Source organism: Neoarius graeffei, chromosome 12 (genome assembly GCF_027579695.1).
Source record: "Neoarius graeffei isolate fNeoGra1 chromosome 12, fNeoGra1.pri, whole genome shotgun sequence".
Taxonomy (NCBI): Eukaryota; Metazoa; Chordata; class Actinopteri; order Siluriformes; family Ariidae; genus Neoarius; species Neoarius graeffei.
Window position 1 is genome coordinate 54,250,096 of NC_083580.1, and position 24,990 is coordinate 54,275,085.

The 24,990-nt window shown below is 42.0% G+C and overlaps 1 protein-coding gene across 1 annotated transcript; it reads left to right on the top strand.

Moving 5' to 3' along the window:
* Positions 1–8,245: 8,245 nt before the first annotated feature.
* Positions 8,246–16,139, top strand: LOC132894762 (cilia- and flagella- associated protein 210-like). Its single transcript, XM_060934880.1, has 2 exons — positions 8,246–9,362; positions 14,143–16,139. Exons 1-2 carry the CDS (start codon positions 8,246–8,248, stop codon positions 16,137–16,139), a joined length of 3,114 nt encoding a protein of 1,037 aa, XP_060790863.1.
* Positions 16,140–24,990: the final 8,851 nt, after the last annotated feature.

Consider the following 24,990-nt stretch of genomic DNA (forward strand, 5'->3'; position numbering starts at 1 on the left):
TAATAATTGTCTTGGGACTCTGTTATCATCCATGTGGCAGAGGTGTCCCAGCCAGCGGAGACGACTCCTAACTAACTTGATTTTGATGTCTTCGACATTTGCGCATCGGAGGACTTCCTCATTGCTTATAAAATCATCCCACTTGATCTTGAGAATGAGATGTAGATGGCATTGTTGCAGAGAACGAAGCTCCCTAACTTCATGCTGATAGATAGTCCATGCCTCGCAACCGTACAATAAGAGTGGCATTAGGCATTGGTTGTAAACAGCGATCTTGGTTGGTACAGTGAGATCTTGTGAGTCGAAGACTCTTTTCTGGAGCCGACCATAGGCACATGATACCACTTGGATGCGAGATGTGAGCTCCGCTCTCATTGAACAGTCACTTGACAGGTAACTACCAAGGTACTTGAAATGGGTGACATTGGCCAGATTTTTGCCATCAACAAAGAAGTCAGCAGTATTACCAATACACATGGTCTCTGTCTTTGTTGTGTTAATGCACATCCCCATTCTTTTAGCAAGTTGATTATAGGATGTAAGTAGTGACTGCAGGCCTTCTGGGGTAAGTAGTGACTGCAGGCCTTCTAGGGTATCGCTGAATATGGCAATATCATCGGCATACTGTGCTTCTCTGATAAATTCTGTAAGGACTTTTGTTTTTACTTTAAGTCTGCGAAGATCAAAGAGATCACCATCAAACCGGAATCTTATCTGAATACTGCAGGTATGTTCGATTTTCTTAAAGGCTAGCCAGAGCAGGACAGCTGCATAGATGCCAAAAAGAGTTGGTGCTAATTTGCATCCCTGCTTGAGACCACAGTTGTATTCGAATGCCTGGGTTAGTTCTCCGTCTACAATTAGTCTGGCATGAACATCAGAATACATCTTTATTATTCTTATGAACTTGGGCGGGCAGCCCAATTTACTTAGGATCATAAAGAGAAGTTCACAATTGATGATGTCGAAAGCTTTTACGAAGTCTACAAAGACTATATACAAGTTTTTGCATTGCTCTCTGGTCTTTTCCATAAGATGACAAAGGGTGAATATTCCATCAATAGTGCCCCTACCAGCTCGGTACCCTGACTGAGACTGAGGATATATAAATTCAACAAGCAACTGTAGTCTTTGCAAGATGATATCGGCAAATATTTTTCCCACAACACTTAGTAGAGATATCCCTCTGTAATTTCCACACTCGTTTCTGTCGCCCTTCTTAAATAAGATGGTGATGATTGCATCTTTCCACTCTTGAGGAATCATTTCAGTCACCCAGATGATATTAAAGAGGGTAAGAAAAGCTCTCAGGCAGCAGCCACCATAAACAATAACTTCTGGAAGGACACCATCCGAGCCAGGGCTCTTCCCTAGTTTGGTATTTGAGATAGCTTTGTCCAGCTCCTGATCTGCAATAGGATGATCCATAGATTGCATAATTGGTAATTAATCTAGTTCGTCCACAACTGTAAAGTCAACATCACTGGGAAGGTTTAGCAAATCACCGAAGTGTTCCACCCATCTGCCCTTGACTTCTGCAGGATCAGACAAGAGAATGCCGTCTTTCGAGAGCACAGGATGTGAACTTCTAGATCTAGGGCCATAGACTGCATTCAAGGTGGCATAGAACTCTCTTGGGTTCTTTGCTTGAGAGTACTGCTCAGCTTCTTCAGCTTTCTTTTGAAACCATGCATTCTTGAGTTCTCTGATATGCGTTCTTAATGAGTGCCTGTCTAGGCCTTTGTCTTGAAGTAGATTTCGAATTTCATCATCTTGATCATTGAACCAGTCATTCTGGATCCTTTTCTTCTTTTCAAACACATGGGTTGCAGCTTGTTGAAGAATGTCTTTCAGTTCTGCGAAGTCAGTGTTACAAGCAGAGATCTTATCTAAAAACTGAACAAGCTTCGCCTTCTTATCGTCATGTAGACATGTGTCTAACTTTTTCGGAGGTCTTGTACTATTCTTCTTCCGCTTCACAGAGAAGACGCATTTAGACACTAGCAGCTTGTGGTCAGTGAAGCAATCTGCAGCTTGATTAACTTTCGTTACTTTGATAAAAAGCTTGGCAGCTTGATTAGCTAGCACATGATCGAGTTGGTGCCAGTACTTGGAATACAGATGTTGCCATGCATTCTTCAAGCTATCCCTTAATTGAAACATTGTGCCCATGATACTTAACTGAAGTCGGGTGCAAAACTCAAGGAGCATGAGACCGTTGGAGTTCACCTTTCCAACACCGTGTTTGCCGATAACATCAGGCCAGGATTTATAGTCTCGTCCCACGCGAGCATTGAAATCGCCCAGCATAATAAGGTCATTCTGAGCTGGAACAAGGCAGCAACAGAGCTTTTCGTAGAAAAACTCTTTTTCCTCAGATGTTCTTTGCATGGTAGGAGCATATACGCTAACCAGGGTGAGATAGTTACCGTTTGCCAACGGAATATGCACTCGCATGAGCCTGTCATTGGCTGGTGTTGGGCAAATCCCTTGAGCTGCAAGTCTGTTGGAGATTGCAAAACTGACTCCAGCTGTTCTCTCACTTCCTCCACTCCAGAAAATAGTGTGACTCCTTTCTACAACATTACCAGTACTGGGACGTTGAACTTCACTCAGAGCACAGATATCAATGTTAGCCTGCTCTAACTCACGGCAAATGAGTGCTGTTGCTTGCTCTGGTCTTAGAGAGCCATCACCGTCATTGGTAGTATGGACATTCCAAGCTCCAAGAGTCAGAACTTGCTTTCTAGAAGGTTGAAACTGTCGCTTGTCGGTTGCACTGGAAGCAGTAGCCGTATGCGGTCTTCATCCATTTTTCGCCACTGCCGCACTAGGTGGCACATCGGTTCCCCCGAATGCAGTAGCCATAGCTCCAATTCTAGACTGACTATTAGGGTTGGGCGGTATTACGGTAAGAAGGTATCCCGAGGTATCCAAAAGTACCAACGGTATCGGTCTCATTACCGTCATTTTAAAAAAATATATAATATCTAAATAAATATGGAGTACATGAGGTCATAATATAAAATAATAAATTGAAGATCATCCCGAATAACTGTGTGATCGTATTTTCACTAATTCTATCAATTTCCTAAAGAAGTTCTCATCGCGTGCAGGGTTGTTTATGTCGTTACCATGGCAACCCTGCGTGACATTTGGAGTCTGACAGAAAGCTTCGCAAGAGACTGAGACCGGGGGTGTCATGGTTCAGATGGCTAAGGCACCGTACCATAAATCCGCAGACCTGGGTTCGATTCCGACCCGAGGTTATTTCCCGATCCCATCTCTCTCTCCCCTGCTCATTTCCTGTCTCTCTATACTGTCCTATCTAAAAAAAAAAAAAAGAGACTGAGACCGCGATTGAAAGATGTCAAGATAACGAGTTAGTGGCAAAAAAAAAAAATACAACATCGGCAGTGTGGCAGTATTTTGGTTTCAAACCAAACGAAAAATCTAATATGTCCCCTAAGGCACACCATAGCCTGGGGTACTCCACTTCCACGAGATCTCTCCAATGAGTTGTGCTTTGAGTTGGTTACATGAGTAACAACAAGGTAAAATAATATAACGTATGACATTTGGGATGTGGGTAATAAACGTTTGAAATGTCATCTACTGAAGAAGCGGAAGAAAACATCGTAGCGTAAACTGTTAGGTTTCTGGTGGGAATTAGCAATGCGCTTGCTATCTTTGTTGGGTGTGTTAAACCGTATGGATTTAAGTGGAATAATTGTAAGGAGTTATGTGATCAAGACAACGTTTTAAGCAAGGTAAGGCCATTTGATTATTAATTTCCCCGCCATGGCATGACGTGGGCCCATATGATTTTGCCTTGTGCAGCTATCACGCATTTGAATTAGGTTCGCCTCATTTGCGCTGAAGAATATGGTTTATCGCGTAGTCTAAACGGACTTGGGTGTTGGTTGATTCTTTTTCTTTTTTTTTATTTCCCATGCTTGAAAGGGTATGATCCTGCTCATCGTGTACTTTTTTTGATGGAGTAGGTGAAATAGTGCTGCAAATGGCGTTTCAATGCAGACATGTGTAAACGACAGTTGAATGCTATTTTCAAGATGAAGGAAGAGTTGCGTGATGCTTTGAAATATCTCTTAATCCATTCATCAATGCACAAAATTCGCTTTTCTGCTTAATCCATACCACAATGCACACAATTCGCTATGCTGCTTTTAAATAGTACACTTGAGGCATAGGCGCACGTTACACAGTAGGCCGAAACAAAATATTATTTTTTTCTCGGTAATACCATATACCCCGGGAAAACACAGAGACAGTTTAAAGGTATCAAAATTTGGATACCGCCCAACCCTACTGACTATCCATAAAACTGTGAGGCTGCACCATTGATGACGATACTACCTGGTGCGAGGGTAGTATCCCTTGGCGAGAGGTCCTGTTTGTCAACGACCCAGCATAGCTGGGATGGCCACAGGAACAACTCGTTGCTACTTGCTGGAAACTGATGCCGACTTGACAGTCAGATCCGCCAGTGTTGGCCGTTGGCCTACTTCGTCCGCCCGAGTGTGGTGACAGAGCCACGATACCGTTTCCCTGGCGCGGGAGGCTCCGGGTGTACTAGCACTTGCCCAAGGTGCTCACCCAAGGCTAGTGGAGGGAAGGAGTCGTCTCACTGCTCCATTCTAGACCAGCTCCAAGCAAAGTCTAGCCACTGCCCACAGTGGCAGACTGACTTGCTATGAAAAGCACCCCAATAAATTCTGTTTCTGTTGGAAAAAGAAAAAACAACAGGGAAAAGTAATAGGAGATAGCAAAAACAATAAAGAAAAGCATTTATTTTCATATTCTTTTATTTTTACTTTGATTTATGCATTTATTTTTGCATTCTTTTTTATTCATTTTCTTACTCTTGCAGATTTATCCTTTTCATGGCACTCCTGTGACTCTGTAAAAAGCATTAGGGAATAGCAAAAGCAATAAATTAAAGTGGGTTTTTTTCATATTCCTTGATTTTGATTTCTGCATTTATTTTCTTATTCTTTTGCAAATTTATTCTTTTTGTCCTGTAGCCATAGTCTTCAGTATTGTTCTACAATGTAGAAAATAGTCAAAATTCAGAAAAACCTATGAATTAGTCGGGGTGTCCAAACTTTTGACTGGTACTGTAGGTTGTTATTTGTATTAAATTGTGTATTTTAAGGACATTGAAAAACATGAGTCATTTTGTCCCTTTTGATGTTTAATGATTAAAGGTAGACTGCCTTTCAGATTTTTCAAGTGAAGGTCATAAAAAGAATTTTCCCTGACACCCAATTATTTTTGTTTAGTGGACCGAAAGTTACTGAATTCGAATCACAGACTTCCAATTTTATTATTATTATTATTATTATTATTATTATTATTATTATTATTATTATTATTATTATTATTATTATTTTTATTTTTTAAATAGAACAATTAATGGATTTAGGGCCATGTGGCCCTAAATTCTCTGCTAATTTTTCCTGCTTCAACATGACCCAATTCAAGATACTACATCATACATTACGTGGTGGGCTTTCCTTGTTTGCGCAAGGCATTGTGGGCTCCAAATTTGAAACAGGAGAGAAAAATGAAGGATGCGAGTGACGTCAAAGACCGACTACAGTAACAAAGCGAGAAGAAAAAATGTTATGTTGCGAAGGAAAGGAAACACAGGACCAAACTAATAAATATTGGCAGTCAGCGAGCACCTTGGTGTGGTCAGTTGTCTGTTTAGCGACAAAACGCTGTAACTGTCAATGCACGGTCAAGGTAAACCTGTAGACGGCAGTAATACAACACTGTGGATGTCAGCTGCCATAAACCCCAAAAGAAGAAGGTGGTAAACCTGCGCATGCGCACACGGACTTCCTCTGTCTGCTTGACTGCGTGAAGCGAGTGATTTCATGTACATTATTTGCTAGGGAATCCCTTCAAATTAAATATCTTCCTAGCCACAGAATGGCCTGATATTTTGTGAGATATTACAGAAATAAACATATCACAATGACCAAATTTCAGAGGGAACTAAATTTCACTGATTTTATGAAATCAAAAGGCCGTCTAGCTTTAAAACTTCTTGTGGTTATCATCTGTACATTTGTTTGTTTGTGGTTTTAGGGTGACTATGTTCAAATGGCACACCACTGTTATGTTGCTCATTTTGATGCTTAAGTTTAGATTAGATTAGATAGAACTTTAGTGATCCCTTTGGGCGGGTTCTCTCAGGGAAATTAAGATTCCAGCAACATCATTACAGGATAAACAGAGAATAGAAAATGGAGAAAAAACTTTGAGATAAATTAAATTAGGCAACAGTGGCGGGGCCGAGGTGGGGCCAGTGTTTTTTCAGGGGGGCACATAAGGAAAAAACATGGCAATATTTAAGCGTTCAAAATGTTTTGTTTAGTTTATTTAAAACTAAAATAAAATACATTGAGCATAAATACAATGAGATAAACATTCTGTCTCAATAGCCTAAACATAAATTGTGCTCAATAAATCTTAAAACCATGTTTCTCTTTTTTGTAAAAAAAAAAAAAAAGATTTCTATTTTTGCATACAATGAACCTTTTATCTGTCCAATGACACTTTTTAAATTCACAGCATGAATGAATTTTCTTTTTCACAGCATGAGACTTGAATGTACAATCACTATCTTTATCTAAATCACACTGTCATCATCTCACTCTTTCTTTATGTACAGCAGGGGGGAAAATAGAAAGAAAAAATAAATTCACATACAGTGGTCTCAGAATCACCCTATAGCATTCACAGCAGGCTGAAACACTACAACAACAAGATTCTGCGATTGTGACTCCTTGAGAAACGGTCTACAAATGCATCAAGGTTCAAAGCCTTGGACCTTCTGGATTCAATGCTGAGCACACCAAAATTGCTTAGACGCTCCTCACTAATGGTGGATCGGAGGTACCGGTAGGTCTTCACCAGTTTCAAAGTGGAGAAACTCCGCTCACAAGAGGCAGATCTCACTGGGAGTGCCACAGCTATTTTGCATAGTCTAAAGAGCTCAAAAAATACTTCTTTATATGGCTCAGTGAAACGTGTCAACGCTACTGTATCTGATAGCTTTTCAATCAAAAAACTTCGGACGTGACAGCTGTTATCACTCACGTCCGAAGTTTACAATTCGCGCTGCTGCTGGTCTTTCTGCTGCAGGTAACAGTGTGCGTGTAGAACACTCCGTCATGTCAGTTCCGATCTTCGAGCCAGCGCACGTCGAAATTAATAAATCTTATTATCTGTTCAGCACAGGGGCCACAACAGGGGCCAGGAGCAATTTTACAGGGGCACTGGCCCCCTCTGGCCCCCGTTTAAAACCGCCTATGTTAGGCAAGCTTGCTTGTTGTACTGACATACAGTTTATTTGGTTACTGTTAAGGACAGTATGTGCTTTTTATGCTGAAGATGAGTAGCACAGTCATGACACCATACTGGGCAACTATGCACCACTCATGTTTGCCTAAATCTGGGGTGCCATGGTAACGGCCCGCGGGCCGGATACGGCCCGATTGGTCATCACATCCGGCCCGGTGGTTCATGAGACTTTTTTTTTAAATAATAAATTAATAAAAATCGAATGTTTTGGGGTTTTTTTCGTAATGATTTTAAATCTAATGTTTCAATTTGATTCCATTTTCGTGTAATCCATCGGTTCGTTTTTAGCTGCTCTCTGCTTGCTGCAGCACGCGCAGGTGCAATGACCCGGATTTAATGTAGAGTGGGCTAGTTGCTGCTCGTTCACAAGATGTTGTCTAAAAAGAGAAAAGTTGATTCTGAGGGTCGCATCTTTCAGGAAAAATGGAGAGAGAAATACTTTTTCTGGGAAGTAGGGGGAAAACCTGTTTGTCTGATTTGTTCGCAACAAGTGGCTGTACCGAAGGAATACAATGTCAAAAGACATTACGAGACCCACGCCGACAAATACAGCCAATTCACCGGGCAACGCAGGACTGAAAAGCTAAATGAGCTTGCCTCAAACCTTCAAAAACAGCAAGCAGCTTTCTCAAAGTCTCGAGAGACACATGAAGGTTCGTTTCAGTATCATACATCATCTTCAGTTCTCCTTTAATGTTAAATGCGGCTGTTTTCAAAGAGGGGTGTCTCAATATCTTTGTTGTACATTTTATTTCATGTTAGGGGCAGTGAGGGCGAGCTACATCATCGCGTGGGAGATCGCAAAAAAGTGTCCAAGCCATTTTCGGAGGGTGCATTCGTCAAGACGTGCATGCTCAAGGCAGCCGACCTAGTGTGTCCAGAAAAGCGACAAGCTTTTGCGAACATCAGCTTATCCCGAACTACGGTGACCGAGAGAGTGGAAGAACTCTCCAGCGACTTGAACAGCCAACTTAAAGAGAAGATTAAGTCCTTCATCGCGTTCTCCATTGCTCTCGATGAGCGCACTGATGTGGCCCAGTTAGCGATATTTATTCGCGGAGTGGATGCTTCTTTAAACATCACTGAGGAGTTTGTTTCCCTTGTGCCTATGACAGACACTACAGCTAACGACTTGTATGTTAGCCTTGTCGGGGCCCTTGACAATCTGGAGGTGGACTGGAGTCGAGCTGTCAGTGTGGCTACGGACGGTGCACCTTCCATGGTAGGTAGGAAGACCGGAGTGGTTACGAAGTTGAGAGAAAAGGTACGTGAGGCTAATCCAGAACGGGTATTTTGGAACTTTCACTGCATATTACACCAAGAGGCTTTGTGCTGCAAAAGTCTGAAAATGGAGCCTGTTATGAGCGTTGTTCTTGCCACTGTGAATTTTATCAGAGCAAGAGGACTTAACCATCGGCAGTTTGATGTTTTTCTTTTGGAAAATGACATTCATCAGGGCCTTCCCTATTATACCGATGTGCGTTGGTTGAGCAGAGGCACAGTTCTCAAACAGTTTTTCAAATTACGCACTGAAATAGCAGAGTTTATGGAGGCGAAAGGGAAGCCCGTGGAGGAATTGGATGACCCCGACTGGACTAGAGACCTTGCCTTTTTAGTGGACATAACGGAACACTTAAATTTCTTGAACGTTACAATGCAAGGTCGCAACAAACTCGTCACCGAGTATTACGACAGTGTCCGTGCATTTCAAAGTAAACTTTCATTATGGAAGACGCAGCTCTGCAAGCGCAATGCAGCCCACTTCCCCTCTCTAAAATCTCTGCCTCTCAATGATCAGAGTATGGACAAGTATGCAAGTTTGCTTTCAGAACTCATGCATGAGTTTGCCAATCGTTTCACGGTTTTCTCTGAACTGGAAAAGGACTTTGCGCTTTTTCGCTCTCCATTCACGGCAGACGCTTCTGAGGTCCCAGAGGCGATGCAAATAGAACTCATAGACCTGCAGTGTTGCGCGCCGTTGAAGGATAAATACGCATCTGTTGGAATCCAATCTTTCTATCAGTCATTGCCATCAGAGTACCCAATTATCACGGCCTTTGCCGGTAAAATACTCTGTATGTTCGGGACAACATATTTATGTGAACAGGCATTTTCAGTAATGAATATTAATAAATCGAAACTGCGTAGTCATCTGACCCATGGACATCTCAACGATGTCATGAAAATAGCAACTGCCCAGAGTCTGTCCCCCAATGTCGACAAGCTGGTAAAAAGTTAAAGACTTCTGGCTTCCACATGTAAAATGTAGCTGGTATTTCTCCCCCATGTAACCTTGTGCTGTGTGCTTGAGGGGGAATAAACAGGATGGGTGTGTGGAAATATATGTGGGACTTGACCAGCAAAGTTAATGTGCCATCTGTAGTTTGTTTTTATTGGTATGTTCAGTCATATTTGGCTCTTTTAAACTAATGCTACTGGATATTTAGTCACTTGACCTATTGGTGGAATTATTTACCCTGGCACTTCTTCTTTCTTTTGACTCGTTTAGGCCTACTTGCCAATCGTTTTAATTGGCCTAATTAGGCCTATGCATTGACATGTTTTTGATGTGCAAGATCAATAAATCTGATCTAAGTCATTTACAGTTTACACTTGTGTTATTTGTGTCTTAGTCCATTTCTGTAGCATTTTTTTTATAAATGTAGGCTACTTGCATGCTTAGACTGTCACGTTTTCAGAGGGTAAATTGCTTTTGTCTGCCATGTTATTGTGCGCCTCATTTTGAGGCTATAGCTTTACAATTCCTTTTGGGCATATAGGCCTTCAAAAATCATATAAAATAATGTCCTTTTGTTGAGTTAGTGTCTGGTCTTTTCAGGCCAAAAGTGTAATTCGGCCCCCAAGGTCCCACTTGAAAAAAATCTGGCCCCCTTACCAATTTCACCCTGGCATCCCTGGCCTAAATAGATCCATCCATCCTCTGTAGCCACTTATCTTAGTCCTACAGGGTTGCAGGCAAGGTGGAGCCTATCCCAGCTGACTATGAGTGAGAGGCAGGGTACACCCTGGACAAGTCGCCAGGTCATCACAGGGCTGACACACAGAGACAAACAACTATTCACACCTACGGTCAATTTAGAGCCACCAATTAGCCTTACCTGCTTGCCTTTGGACTGTGGGGGAAACCAGAGTACCTGGAGGAAACCCACACGGACACAGGGAGAACATGCAAACTCCACCCAGAAAGGCCCTCATCGGCCACTGGGCTCGAACCCAGGACCTTCTTGCTGTGAGGCGACAGTGCTAACCACTACCGTGCCGCCCCCTAAATAGATCACAAAATATTTAAATGAACATTTTGACTTTCTGTATCATTTAACTCTGATAATAGCTAATCTTTCAAATAGTACCAAACATTATTTGTAGTTGATTGCAGGAAAATGAGAAATGTTTCATACTTTAATGAAACAGGGTGAAGTACCAGTGTAACATGTTACACAGAAACAGGAGTAAAGGGATGCTAAAATAAACAGAAACTTAATTTTCTCAATGTATGTCATACCTACAGGGCTGATATTTTCACATTTTACAATTGACAACTAAAAAAAACCACACAGCATAAGTTTCTGGTTGTATATTTCATTTCTAGTTTTATTATTACATATTGAAAAGAACACATCTGCTGCCCTTGAACATGCAACACTCACCATTTTTAAACAGGAAGGACTATTTTGAGTTTATTAGATAACACTTTCGATAATAATAATAATAATAATAATAATGTTTTGCATGATGATTAAGGTCTTTGCAGTAGAAATTTGAAGAAAATATACTGCACCTCACGATGATTCTCTGTCTGACGTTTTCTGCTGCTCATGACTCAAATTGAGCTCAGAATCTCTGAAAGAAATGAAACACAAACAGTGAACTCGTCATCATTTTCACATTCATAAGGCATAAGGAAGGCACTATCACAATAAAACACGAGGGAATTCATCTGAGCACTGAATAAATTATTTGCTCAAAGTCTGTGTTGAATGTTACGTATATTCAGTCATAGTACAACATTTTTCTTTTTTTCATTGTTTTGTTTACCGCTTGTGAGAAAGATGTACAAATTGTACTATATTATATATATGTACACACACACACACACACACACACACACACACACACACACTTTTAAAACAAAAGTCCATTTGAGTACTGACTATCAAATATTTTATGTCCAATTTTCTTTCCTCACTTGAACAAAAGAAAATATTATATTATATTATGGGGCGGCACGGTGGTGTAGTGGTTAGCGCTGTTGTCTCACAGCAAGAAGGTCCGGGTTTGAGCCCGGTGGCTGGCGAGGGCCCTTCTGTGTGGAGTTTGCATGTTCTCCCCGTGTCCGCGTGGGTTTCCTCCGGGTGCTCCGGTTTCCCCCACAGTCCAAAGACATGCAGGTTAGGTTAACTGGTGACTCTAAATTGACTGTAGGTGTGAGTGTGAATGGTTGTCTGTGTCTATGTGTCAGCCCTGTGATGGCCTGACGACTTGTCCAGGGTGTACCCCACCTTTCGCCTGTAGTCAGCTGGGATAGGCTCCAGCCTGCCTGCGACCCTGTAGAACAGGATAAAGCGGCTAGAGATGATGAGATGTTATATTATATTATCTCATCTCTCATCTCATTATCTCTAGCCGCTTTATCCTGTTCTGCAGGGTCGCAGGCAAGCTGGAGCCTATCCCAGCTGACTACGGGCGAAAGGCAGGGTACACCCTGGACAAGTCGCCAGGTCATCACAGGGCTGACACATAGACACAGACAACCACTCACACTCACACCTACAGTCAATTTAGAGTCACCAGTTAACCTAACCTGCATGTCTTTGGACAGTGGGGGAAACCGGAGCACCCGGAGGAAACCCACGCGGACACGGGGAGAACATGCAAACTCTGCACAGAAAGGCCCTTGCCAGCCACGGGGCTCGAACCCGGACCTTCTTGCTGTGAGGAGACAGCGCTAACCATTACACCACCGTGCCGCCCTATGTTATGTTATATTATATTTTTCTCCAAAGGTTACCTACACTCTTATCTCTCTTACCTCCACACCTTCCCTGGATAGTTCCCCCCCCCCCCCCCCCCCCGTACATTAAATCATTCATTATAATTATTGAAGGTACTCAGAACCAACCAACTCAGCGTGAACTTGATCCTGCACTTTGTTTTACTGCAAACACAGTGGTAAAAAAAAAAAGAGTAACACACACACACACACACACACACACACACACACACACACACACACACACACACACACACACACTTTTATGGACCACAATGGAAAGAAGTGTCTTCACTTTCTTGTGTCATCCATGTATTTTTAATGTATTTACAATTGTTTGTATGTATTTACATTGAATTTACTAAATCAAATCAATCAAATCAATCACACCTCACTTTTTTCCCCATAAACACAGACACTTACAGCTCATTGAGAGAGAAAGCGAGAGTTTCATCAAAGGTAAAGAAATAAATAATATGACTATTATAGAAATAATAAAATAAGTAAACCATATCAACAGTTATTTTTAAGTACAAATAGTTTACAGAAATGCATTCATTTTGAAAAAGATATTTTTGTTATTTATTTCATTTTATAAGCTATTGAGTGTTTCTGAAAACAGTACTATACAAATTTTAAAGTTTTTACAAGTCTGTACATTTGTATGTTTGGGTTAAGAAATACACATTTCAAAATTATCTGTCAATTTTTCTTGATAACCAAGCATTCATATTCGTGATACCATCTGTTTATTATATCATAAATCACAATATTGTCTACGATAATCACAATATGACCCTTTTTTTTTTACCAAATCCTGCAGCCCTACTTTCAGCTCACTGAGAGCTAGCAGCTCTTTCATCAAAAGTAAACAAATAAATATGACTATCATAGAAATAATAAAATAAGTAAACCATATCACTGATTATACATTTTCCATTGTTTAATAACACACTTCAACCTGTTTATCAGCCCTAGATTGTAGATCACATTCCATACAAGTCCCTGTGTAAACTGTTACTATAGCAACAGAATATATACACATCAGATAATAAACATCAGTCATAATAAACACACGTCAGAGCCAACGTTATATCATTTGAATGATTTTTATTAATTTTTGTAGACAAATTAAATGAACTATTTTTCTGCACGTTGATGTAATCCAGTTTGTGTATCCTCCTCCTGCATCATCTTCAGCAAGCTAGCGTGATTGCTTACTTCCATGCCTGGATCACTCTACTTTTTATTTTTTTTGACCAACCTCAGGCATGTTTCAGGTTTTCAAATTCAATTCAAGGCCTGAGTTAATTAAAGAGCGTTTTTCAGGTATATACACAAAGTGAACTGTTAATAACTAAAAACGCATCTAATTAAAGTTTAGTGTTGAGAGCTTCTTTGTATTCCGACTGGTCATGCTGCTATCTTGACCGTTCTCTCTCTCGCCCCGCCCCCTCACGCCCACTACGGCCGCCTGTATGACGTCACCGACCCGCTTTATGACAGCACAAGGTCCTCTGACGTTTTGGAACAGAGGTGACGCTTGTATAAAAGTGGCTACATATATTTTACGGATACAGTGAAGAACAACACGTTTTCAAGGTGACTGAGCGGAAGGAACAGTTTTAAAATGTCAGCACAGTACAAGTCTGTTCCACAGCATGGCCGGAGGAAAGGAAGAACAAACAGGGGCGTCATCTTTGCAGAGGTGTACTGGACATCGAATCCTCTTGCAGACCGGTGCAAAGTAATCGAGGTGCCCAAACTGGAAGCGGAACAGAAGCGAATCCAGGATAGAGTGAAGCACCAGAAGTGTTGGGCGTGTTCAGGTAAAAACGACAGTTTAAAAATGCTAGCACCGTCTAAAACTGTTGTCCAGCATGGCCGGAGAAAAGGGGCAAATAGGAATGTTATCCCAGCAGAGGTGAACATTAAACTGGATCCACCTGCAGACCATTGCACAGTGACTGTGTTGCCCACATCGGAACAGAAACAAATCCTGGATAGCGCGAATCACCAGATGTTTTCAACACATTCAGGTAAAAATGACAGCTTAAAAGTATCAGTGCCAACTGAGCCAGTTGTGCAGCACGGCCAGAGAAAAGGGACAAGTCAGAATGTTACCCCCTCAGCAGAGCTGCACATTAAACCGGATCCACCTGTAGACCTGCAGGAAGTGCTCATGTTGTCCGACTTGGAATGGAGGCGAATCCTGGATAATGTGAATCGTGTGAATAAAGCGCAAGAGCATCTCATTGCATCTGCGAGAGAGCGCGAGGACCTGTACCACCGTTCCAAAGAAGCTGTTAAAACCTGGACAAACACCATTGTTGCACAACACAAAAAGAAGCTGGAGGAGAAGAAAATTAGAAAGGAAGTTGAAGAGGAGAAGAAGAAGCAGATTGACATAGAGGAAGCAAAGTTTCAAGAGCAAAAAAGAAAGGAAGCAATCGAGCAGGCAAAAAATGCGCACTTCTGCGAGATGGACAGAGTGAGAAAATTTCATAGTGCTGTGCTCATGACTGAGGTCCTGAAGGAGAGGGAGGCCCAGATTGAGATGAAGAAAAGAATAGAAAATGCCATGAAAGATATTGATAACCAGATCCTGGACATAATCAGACACAATGAGGTACAGGCTTTACAGCAGGAGATGTTGAAAGGTTTGGAGAAGAAGCAACTGTGTCTGGAGAATTCTGAGAGTTTGAAACAACAGATGAAGGAGTACCAGGAGGCAACAGAAAAGGATAGAATAGAACAGAAGGAAATAGAGGTAAAGGAACTTGAGCAAATACAAAAGCTCTGTATTGAGCAAGAAATCACACGCAAGCAGAAGAAGCAAGAGGAGGAGAGAAACATAATGAAGACTCATCAAGAACACCTTACTATGAAGAAAATCATCAAAGCGGGTGAAGTTGAGAAAGAGAACTACGAAGAAGAGAGACGAAAGCGTTTTGTGAAAGATAAAGACAAAAGGGTGAAGCTCTGGAAAGAAAAACAGGTGGAGAATTTCAGAAGGGTTCAGAGTTACAAGGACGCCCTTGGTGAGAAACTGGCAGCATATTACCACGAGCACACCATCACCGAAGATAAACTGATCGCCAAGGCAGCTTCAGAAGCTGCAGAATTTCAGGCCAAGCAGGATAAACAACAGCATGAAAAGGATGAGAAGAAGGCAGCCATGTTGAAGAGTATTGCTGATCACAGAATAGTGGTGCAAAATGAGCTGGAGGACAAGAAGCAAAAGGAGAAACAGAACGCTATGGAGATGTTAAATGAAAAGAAAGCAGCAGATATCAGTTTTCATCAAGAGCAGCTAGTCAAGGCCCAGAAAAGGAAAGAGGCAGCCAAAATGCTACTAGACACCCATGTCCATCAGATGGCTGAGAAACATGCACAGGAGCAGCGCATTGAAAACGAAAAGCAGGAATTTGCTGCAAGGAATGCAGAAGCCATCTTGGAGGATGAGAATAAATTTCAGAATTATGCCAAGCATGTGATTCAGGCAGCCAAAGAGGCTCAGAGAAAGACCTTCCTTCTGCGCAAGGTCGCAAAAGAGGGCGTTGGTGGAGGACATGGTCCTGCGCATGGAGGCATTAAACCAAGTTATCAAGCTCAGGATGAAGCAGGGACTGAGCTGCTCAGTTATGTGTGCAGTAGAACTACAGGCATAAAGGAACTGAATGAATATATTGACATTAAAGATTCTAAAAATCGGCTGGGACTTATTTGGTAATTGTGAGCAGTATTGCTAATGTTATCAGAGAAGGAAATAGAAACAGGAAACAGAACAAAGAAATAGGAGCTTGTTTGCTAATGATGATGCAGGAGGAGGCTACACAAACAGGATAACAGAGGAAGGAACATCAATGTGCAGAACAATAGTTCATTTTGTGTACAAAAATAAATAAAAATCATTAAAATTACATAATGTTGGTTCTAATGTGTGTTTATTATGATATAATTGCTATAGTAACAGTTTACACAGGGACTTGTATGGAATGTGATTTGCAAAATCTAGGGCTAATAAACAGATAAACAGGTTGAAGTGTGTTATTAAACAATGGAAAATGTATAATTGGTGATATGGTTTACTTATTTTATTATTTCTATGATAGTCATATTTATTTGTTTACTTTTGATGAAACTACCTTGTTTCTAGCTCTCTCTCAAGGAGTTGAAAGTAGGGCTGCGCGATTTGGTAAAAATGTCATATTGTGATTATTGTAGACAATATTGTGATTTGCGATTGTGATATAATAAACATGGTATCGCGAATATGAGTGCTTGGTTATCAAGAAAAATTCACAGATTACAGATAATTTTGAAATGTGTATTTCTTAACTCAAACATACAAATGTACAAACTTGTAAAAACTTTAAAATTTGTATAGTACTGTTTTCAAAAACACTTAATAGCTTATAAAATGAAATAAATAACAAAAATATATTTTTCAAAATAAATGCATTTCTGTAAACTATTTTTACTTGGAAAAAAAACCTCTGTAAAAAAAGTAGAAGAGTAAATAAGAACACAAATTTTGAATGCCCAAACAAACAAGGGCATTTATCAGCGTGCAACATAAAAATGAGTGTTTTTCCTTTATGCAGATTCCTGTAAACATGAAACTAGATATCAATTAAAAGTGATTTATTAAGTTGTATAATCAAACCGGCAAATGGCCTAGTGGTTAGCATATCTGCTTCTTGATTGGGAGATTGTGAGTTCTACTCATGGTCGGGTCATACCAAAGACCCTCATAAAAATGGTGCCTACTGCCATCTGGCAAGGCACACTGCAATACAGATGTGAGTGGGGAGTCAAACCAGAGGACTAGCCCCCCACTGTAACCCTAGCTATGTAATATAGGCAAGAAGCCAAGGGCTACGAAACAGAGATTGGTGCCGCCAAAAGTGCCATGAATGGTGTGGGAAGGACTTTCATATCCAACCCAGTCCCCTACAGCTATTTATCATAAATGTTTTTATCAAATTGTACCTCCATATCCAGCTATCAATTCAGAGGTTCTTTGCCAAAAATACCAGCATGTTCACCTTGTCTGGTTTTAGACATGAGCGATGAGCTGATACCACATCACCGCATCTGCTAAAAGCTCTCTCCGATGCAGAGCTTCTTGCTTGTATGCACAGATATTTCTGTGCTAGTTTGCACAGCTGTGGTAAGTTTATTTTGTGGCTCTTCCACCATTTCAGTGGATCTTCTTCATGGCCTACAGGGGGCATGTAAATGTAAATATTGAATTCAGCCATTACTGCTTCTCTAAACTGCCATGGGATCAAATGTGGCTGACACTGATGCTGCTATTGTGTGTGTGCTACTCTTGAAGAAACTGGCCAAAGTTTTCTTCTTGGTTTTAGCTGGAGGTGGAAGTTCCAACATTCCCTTGGAACTTATTCAATCTGGAGGCCTTCCACCGAAAACGAGAATCTACCTTATTCTCAAGATATGGGAACAGTAAATAATACCAGAAGACCAGAAGAATGCGATCATTGTTACCATCTTCAAGAAAGGAGATTGCAAAGTGTGCGGAAACTATAGAGGAATATTTCTGCTTTCCATCACAGGCAAGATCTTTGCCAGAATGTTACTTAACCATCTGTTGTCTCTGAAGATATTCTACCTGAATCTCAGTGTGGATTAGGGCATCCAGAGGAACTATCGACATGATATTCTGTGCAAGACAGTTACAGGAAAAGTGTAGAGAGCAACAAAAACCTCTGCTATTTGTTTTTTACGATCTTGAAAAAAAGCATTTGATACTGTACCAAGAACTGCTATGTGGTTGGTCCTTAAACATTTTGGCTACCCTGATCACTTTGCAGCATTTATTCGACAACTGCATGATGGGATGATTGGGCAGGTATGTCATCAAAATGCCAACTCTGAAGAGTTTCCAATTACCAACGGACTCAAACGGGTGTGTACTTGCTCCAACACTTTTTTCCATGTACCTCGCTGCAATGCTTTACGAAATCCCACCAGACAATCCGGGAGTGGAGATTAGATACCGCTTTGATGGAGGACTCTTCAACCTTTCAAGACTCCGCTCACAAAACTGACCAAAGTCAATAAGATTACAGAACTTCAGTATGCTGATGACAGTGCTTCACCAGCCCATACACCAGAGGAATTACAAGAATCCATTAATACCTTTAAATATGTGTAATAGATTGAAGTGATTTACAATTGAGTTTGTCACATTGAGGGTCATTACTGAAAAGGCAGTTGCTGTGTTATGTTTTGGTTGGCCAACACTTTTAGATGTTTTTACTGAGCCAAGCGGCACCTGTAGTGGGAGTGTCTGTTCCCGGAAGTCCCCAAGTAAAGACGTGCTCTGAAGCCATGCCCGGCCTGATTATTGCCTCCTGCACAAAACACTACAAATGGCGACGAGGATTTTAAATGAGACCACTGCATGAATGGACTGAAAAAGTCACCGTACACTGGTTGTAGTCGAGGAAATGGAGGTTTTTTTTCCTCTTTTTTTTCGCGGAGGAACCAGGCACGAGTAGGACTAGCAGTTAGCATCAGAAAAATCCACCATGGCTGTGCAAATCGGTTGTGTGGATGAATACAATGACGCAAAGGAGGATTTTGAGTCATATCTGGAACATTTGGAACAGTGGATGTTGGCAAATGAGATAAAGGATGAAAGGTGTGCATGTTTCTCTCGGTGATTGGAGCTGATGCTTATAAGCTGCTGAAGAATCTGGTGTCACCAGCAGTACCAAGCACTATGCAGTATCCTGATCTGGTGAGAGTACTGAGCATGCATTACAAGCTGGCACCAATTGTAATCGCGGAACGATTTCGTTTCTAGAAGCATAACCAGAAAGAGGATGAAACTGTCTGAGTATGTGGTCACTTTGAGGCAGCTAGCAGCTACCTGTGATTTTGGTCAGTACCTGGATGATGCGCTGAGAGATCGCTTTGTGAGTGGAATACGCTCGGATGCTGTGTGCACAGGTTGCTGTCTGAAAAGGATCTGACCTTTCTGAAGGCTTGTGAGGTTGCAGTAGCAATGGAACTGGCGTCGAAAAAAATCAATGGAGTTTTCGGGACACAGTGAACCTCATCAGGTAAATGCCCTAACAAGTGCTACTGTTTTTTCTGACAAGGGGAGGAAAGGACAGTTTAAATGAGAGAACAATAATAAAGCACAAAACAAAGACCAAAGGGGAGTAAAAAACTACTTTGGGACACAAACAGACATGCTACAGATGTGGGGGGAGACACTCAGCACGTGACTGCAGATTTAAAAATGAAGTGTCATACCCGCTCCAAAATTGGACACATAGCCCGTGCATGTAGAAAGGGAAAAGCCACTTCTCAAACTCAGTAGAAGCTGAAGGAAGTACATCCAGAAGAGATGAAGAAACAGAACTTTTTGGAGTGTATGCAGTATACTCCACCTCAAGCTGTGAAAAGGGGTACACAATTGATGTTGCCCTGGGTGATAAGAGCACAACAATGCTACTGGACACAGGGTCAGCTGTGTCAGTGGTATCTGAGGATTATTACCAGAAAAATCTGAACAGTTTCCCTTTAAAACCAAAGCAAAGGTGAGTCCCATATACGATTCGTACATTGGGGGAGTGCCTGTTAGAGAGCGCACTTGTCCTGGGCCATCGGCATAGTGAGGTAGGGTGGCCAGTTCCTTTCCTCGCCGCCTTTAACTTCCCCAGTGTTTCCACCAGGTCCCCATTCACTGCTGGGTGGACAGGGAGCGAGCCCCAGATCCCCGTCGAGCCGAGGCTCGAACCAGGGACCGTTCGCTTAGTGGTCAAGCGCTCTAACCACTTGGCCACCTGCGCTCCCCTTTAAAACCAGCCCCCCGGTTAAAACTGAAATCATATTCAGACCAAAGTATTGCGGTTCGAGGATACATCATGATACCAGTACAGTACGAGACACAGAAAGTCACCCTACCTCTTGTCATTGTGAAAGGAAGTAGACCATCTCTGATTGGTCAGAACAGGCTAAAGGAACTACAGCTGAACTGGAAACAGATTTTCATTGTACACCGGGTGCTAACACAGGCAGAGTGGACCCCAAGAGTCAATGAGGTGTTACAGTGCTACCAGGCAGTGTTCTCAGAGAACCAAGGCTGCATAGAGGGTTTTAAAGCCAAAATCCGCATAAAACCAGGCACCACACCGATCCTCTGTAAAGCTCGCCCAGTTCCTTACGCATTAAAGGAAATGGTAGAGAAGGAGCTGGACAGGTTGGAAAAAATGAAAGTGATTTCAAAGACTGAGAAAAGTGAGTGGGCCTCTCCAATAGCCACTGTGCCAAAAGCAGATAAAACAATTAGGATCTGTGGTGACTACAAGGTCAGTATAAATCAGTGTATGGAAGAGCAGACATACCCATTACCAAACACAGAAGATTTGTTCACTACCTTAGCAGGAGGAACATCATTCAATAAGCTTGACCTCTCTCATGCCTACCAGCAGCTGCTTTTAGATGAAGAGTCAGATAACTATTTGCCGATCAACATTCATAAGGGCCTGTACAAATTTCATCGTCTTAGCTATGGTGTTTCCAGTGCACCTGCAATTTTTCAGTCTGTTATGGACCAGATTCTGCAAGGACTGTATCATGTAACATGTTTCTTGGATGATATTCTCATCACTGCTTCATCGGAGGAGAAGCACTTAAAAAGACTGGACGAAGTGCTCACACGCCTGGAGAAACATGGTGTCCGAGTGAAACTGTCTAAATGTCAGTTTTTTCAGAGCAGTGTGGAGTATCTGGGACATTGCATTGACCAGGATGGCCTGCATCCCACTGATGAAAAGGTTGCAGCCATAAACAAAGTGCCCGAGCCAACAAATGTCACAGAGCTGAAGTCCTTCTTAGGTCTTCTTAATTACTACAGCCGTTTCCTGCAAAACTCCTCCACCATCCTCCACCCTCTACACAACCTGTTGAGAAAAGAGACTAAGTGGGTTTGGACTTCTGAGTGTGCTAAGGCGTTTGAAGATGCAAAGCAGCTATTAAGGCAGAATAAGGTATTAGTGCAGTACAACACACGTTTGCCACTCCGGATTGCATGTGATGCGTCACCTTATGGAGTAGGGGCTGTAATTTCTCATGTCATGGAAAATGGAGAGGAACGGCCCATGGCTTTTGCATCGAGGACTTTAACTGAGGCTGAAAGAAAATACACCCAAATCGAAAAGGAGGCACTCGCCATCATCTTTGGAGTAAAGAAATTCCATAAGTATTTGTTTGGGAGGAAATTCACACTCATCACAGATCACAAACCACTGTTAACTATCCTGGGACCAAAGTCAGCTGTTCCAACTTTAGCAGCATTAAGGATGCAACGCTGGGTTCTCATCCTCATGGTGTACAGCTATGATATTGAGTACAGGAGATTAGCTGATCATGCAAATGCTGATGCTTTGTCTCGCCTACCCAGAGCCTCAGTTGACAACACAGGAGAAGAGGGAGGTATTTTTTACTTCTCACACTTGGAGGAACTACCAGTGTGTGCAAAAGACATTGAGAGAGCCACTTTAAAAGACCCTATACTGAACAAGGTGTGGAGCTACACAATGAATGGATGGCCCAGTCATGTGCAGGATGAAGCACTGTGGCCTTATTTCATACGCAGGCAGGAGTTGTCAGCGGAACAAGGCTGCGTTCTTTGGGGCCAATGAGTCATCATACCACCAGGTTATTGACAACGATTGCTGGAAGACCTTCATCATGTGCTCCCAGGTATCTGCCGAATGAAAGCTCTCACCCGCAGCTACATGTGGTGGCCTGGCTGTGATGGGGACATTGAAGAGCTGGTGAAAGGTTGCTCTATCTGCCAAGCTGTCCAGAAAATGCCAGCAGTCGCACCGCTGCACCACTGGAAATGGCCAGAAAGAGTGTGGCAGAGAATTCACATTGATTTTGCTGAGAAGGATAAGCAGAGTTTCCTGGTGGTCATCGATAGCCATTCAAAGTGGTTAGAAGTTTTTCCCATGTCTTCCATCACCTCTCACAACACCATTGAAGTGCTGCGAAGCCTGTTCTCTGCGTATGGACTGCTGGAAGAGCTGGTATCAGATAATGGTCCGCAGCTGGTGTTGAGGGAGTTTACACAGTTCCTGTAGAGAAACGGTATCAAACACACTGCTGTACCTGTGTACCATCCTGCATCAAATGGGGCTGCAGAGAGATCAGTGCAAATTCGGAAACGAGCGTTGATGAAGGATGTGTTGGAGGCGGAGGGAAAGGCTCTTTTGCCACTCAGTCACAGACTTGCAAATTTCCTGCTCATGTACCGCAGTACACCCCATACCGTGACTGGACGGACACCGGCTGAGTTATTTCTGAAACGCCAGATCCGAACCCGTTTCAGTTTACTTAAGCCAGAGCTTGCCAGACAGATTAAAGAGAAACAAGCCACACAGAAACTTCATCATGACCGTGGTGGCTCATCTCTTTGGTTCTTTCAGGAAGGAGATGCTGTCCGTATCCGAAATTTCAGGGGAGGAGTGGAGAAATGGATTCAGGCAAAAGTACTAAAAAGACTGGGAACTGTCACATACCTGATACAAGAGGGTCAGAGGCAGCGCACAGTGCATGTTGACCACATGTTGCCATGGCGAGGAAATGTTGAAACACTTCCACCAAGCTTGCCCTCACCAGTGGTTGAGAATGTGCCACCAGTAACTTTGGACTGTGCTTTTCCAGCTGTTTTGCCTAGTACACCAGTGAAGCTAACACCACCTACTGTTCTCACTAAACCAACTGAACAGGTTGTTGAGGTGTCATCATCACCAGTATCTTCACACACAGCAAACAAACGCTCACATGAGAAACGCTGGTACCCAGAGAGGGTCAGTGTACCTCCTCAAAGACTGACTCTCTAAATTACAGTATATTTAAATCTGCACAGTGAATGTAAGCTGCCAAGAGACATTTTATGTTGATAGTAGGAAGTTAATATTATGCTAAGAAAAAAAATATTTATTTTTGTTGTTGTGAGATTTAAATGCACAGGTTAGTGCTTGCTAATTATTCCTAAACTTACAAGGGTTAAAGTTATAAAAATCTAAAAGGGGAGGAATGTAATAGATTGAAGTGATTTACAATTGAGTCTGTCACATTGAGGGTCATTACTGAAAGGGCAGTAAGTTGCTGTGTTATGTTTTGGTTGGCCAACACTTTTAGATGTTTTTACTGAGCCAAGCAGCACTTGTAGTGGGAGTGTCTGTTCCCGGAAGTCCCCAAGTAAAGATGTGCTCTGAAGCCATGCCCGGCCTGATTATTGCCTTCTGCACAAAACACTACAATATGCATATGATCGTTTTGGACTGTCCATCAACACCCAGAAGACAAAGGTTTTAATTCAACCTGCACCTAGATCGACTATTCCAGAATTTGATGTGTATGTATCTGACACACCACTTGAACAAGTGGACCATTTCTCATACCTGGGAAGCATGTTCTCAAATCAGTGCAGTTCTGAGCAAGATGTTGAGAACAGGATCCGTGCTGCTCATGTAGCCTTTGGCAGACTATCTAAGCATGTTTTTCAGAACAGAGATCTAAAGTAACAAACTAAGCTCATGGTGTATCAAGCTGTTGTTGTCTCAACATTACTCTACGGTTGTGAAACATGGACCCTGTACCTCCGAGATATGAAGAAGCTTGAACAATTCCATCAACAGAAGTTGAGATTAATTTTGAACGTTAAATGTAACTATGTTACCAACCTTGCAGTCCTAGACAAAGCTCAAATGACCAGCATTGAAGCAATGATAGTCAAACAGACTCAGATGGACAGGTCACTTACTCCTTATGAGTGAATCCAGGTTACCCCAACAAGTTTTATTTAGTGAGATGAGCTCTGGGAAAAGACCTTGTGGTTGCCCCTTATGAAGCTATAAAGACCAGCTCAAACAAACATTGAAGAAGGCAAACATAGATCCGAAGTCCTTGGAAGACCTTGCTCAAGATAGCAAAATCTGGCAGCAGACAATTGCAACTGCTGCCAAGCTGTTTGAAGCTGACCAATGCCACAATATAGAAGATAAATGTAAGAGAAGAAAGATGAGAGAGACTCTACCACGTTCACCACCAGAGATCCAGTGCAGACTGTGAAGGAGAATATTTCATGCGAAAATTGGACTTGCCAGTTGTTAGGGTTTTACTAGGATTCAAACCTGGTTCGCTGGTGTGATAATCCAGCAAACCCCCACTAGGCCACCACAGGGATGACTCAAATGCAGAGGCGTGAGGCAGAAGTAGAAAAAGTATCAAAAGGTTTATTTACAATATTTACACTATTTACAATCCAAAGCAAAAACAAAAGTATAATCCAAACGCTCAGAAGATAACCAGGAAAAAAAACAAAAGTTCAAAGAAACAAAGAGCCAAAAAACCAGAAAATTAGAGGCAAAAATACAAACGCTCAGAGGATCCAAAATGGTAAACACAAAGTCCAAAAGAAAGCAAAGTACAAAAACCACAAAGACACGGGCGAGGAAATCGGAACAGAGGTTACTGGAGCTAAACATAACAGCACAAAGACTCCGTGACAAGAGGACTGAACTCAGGGG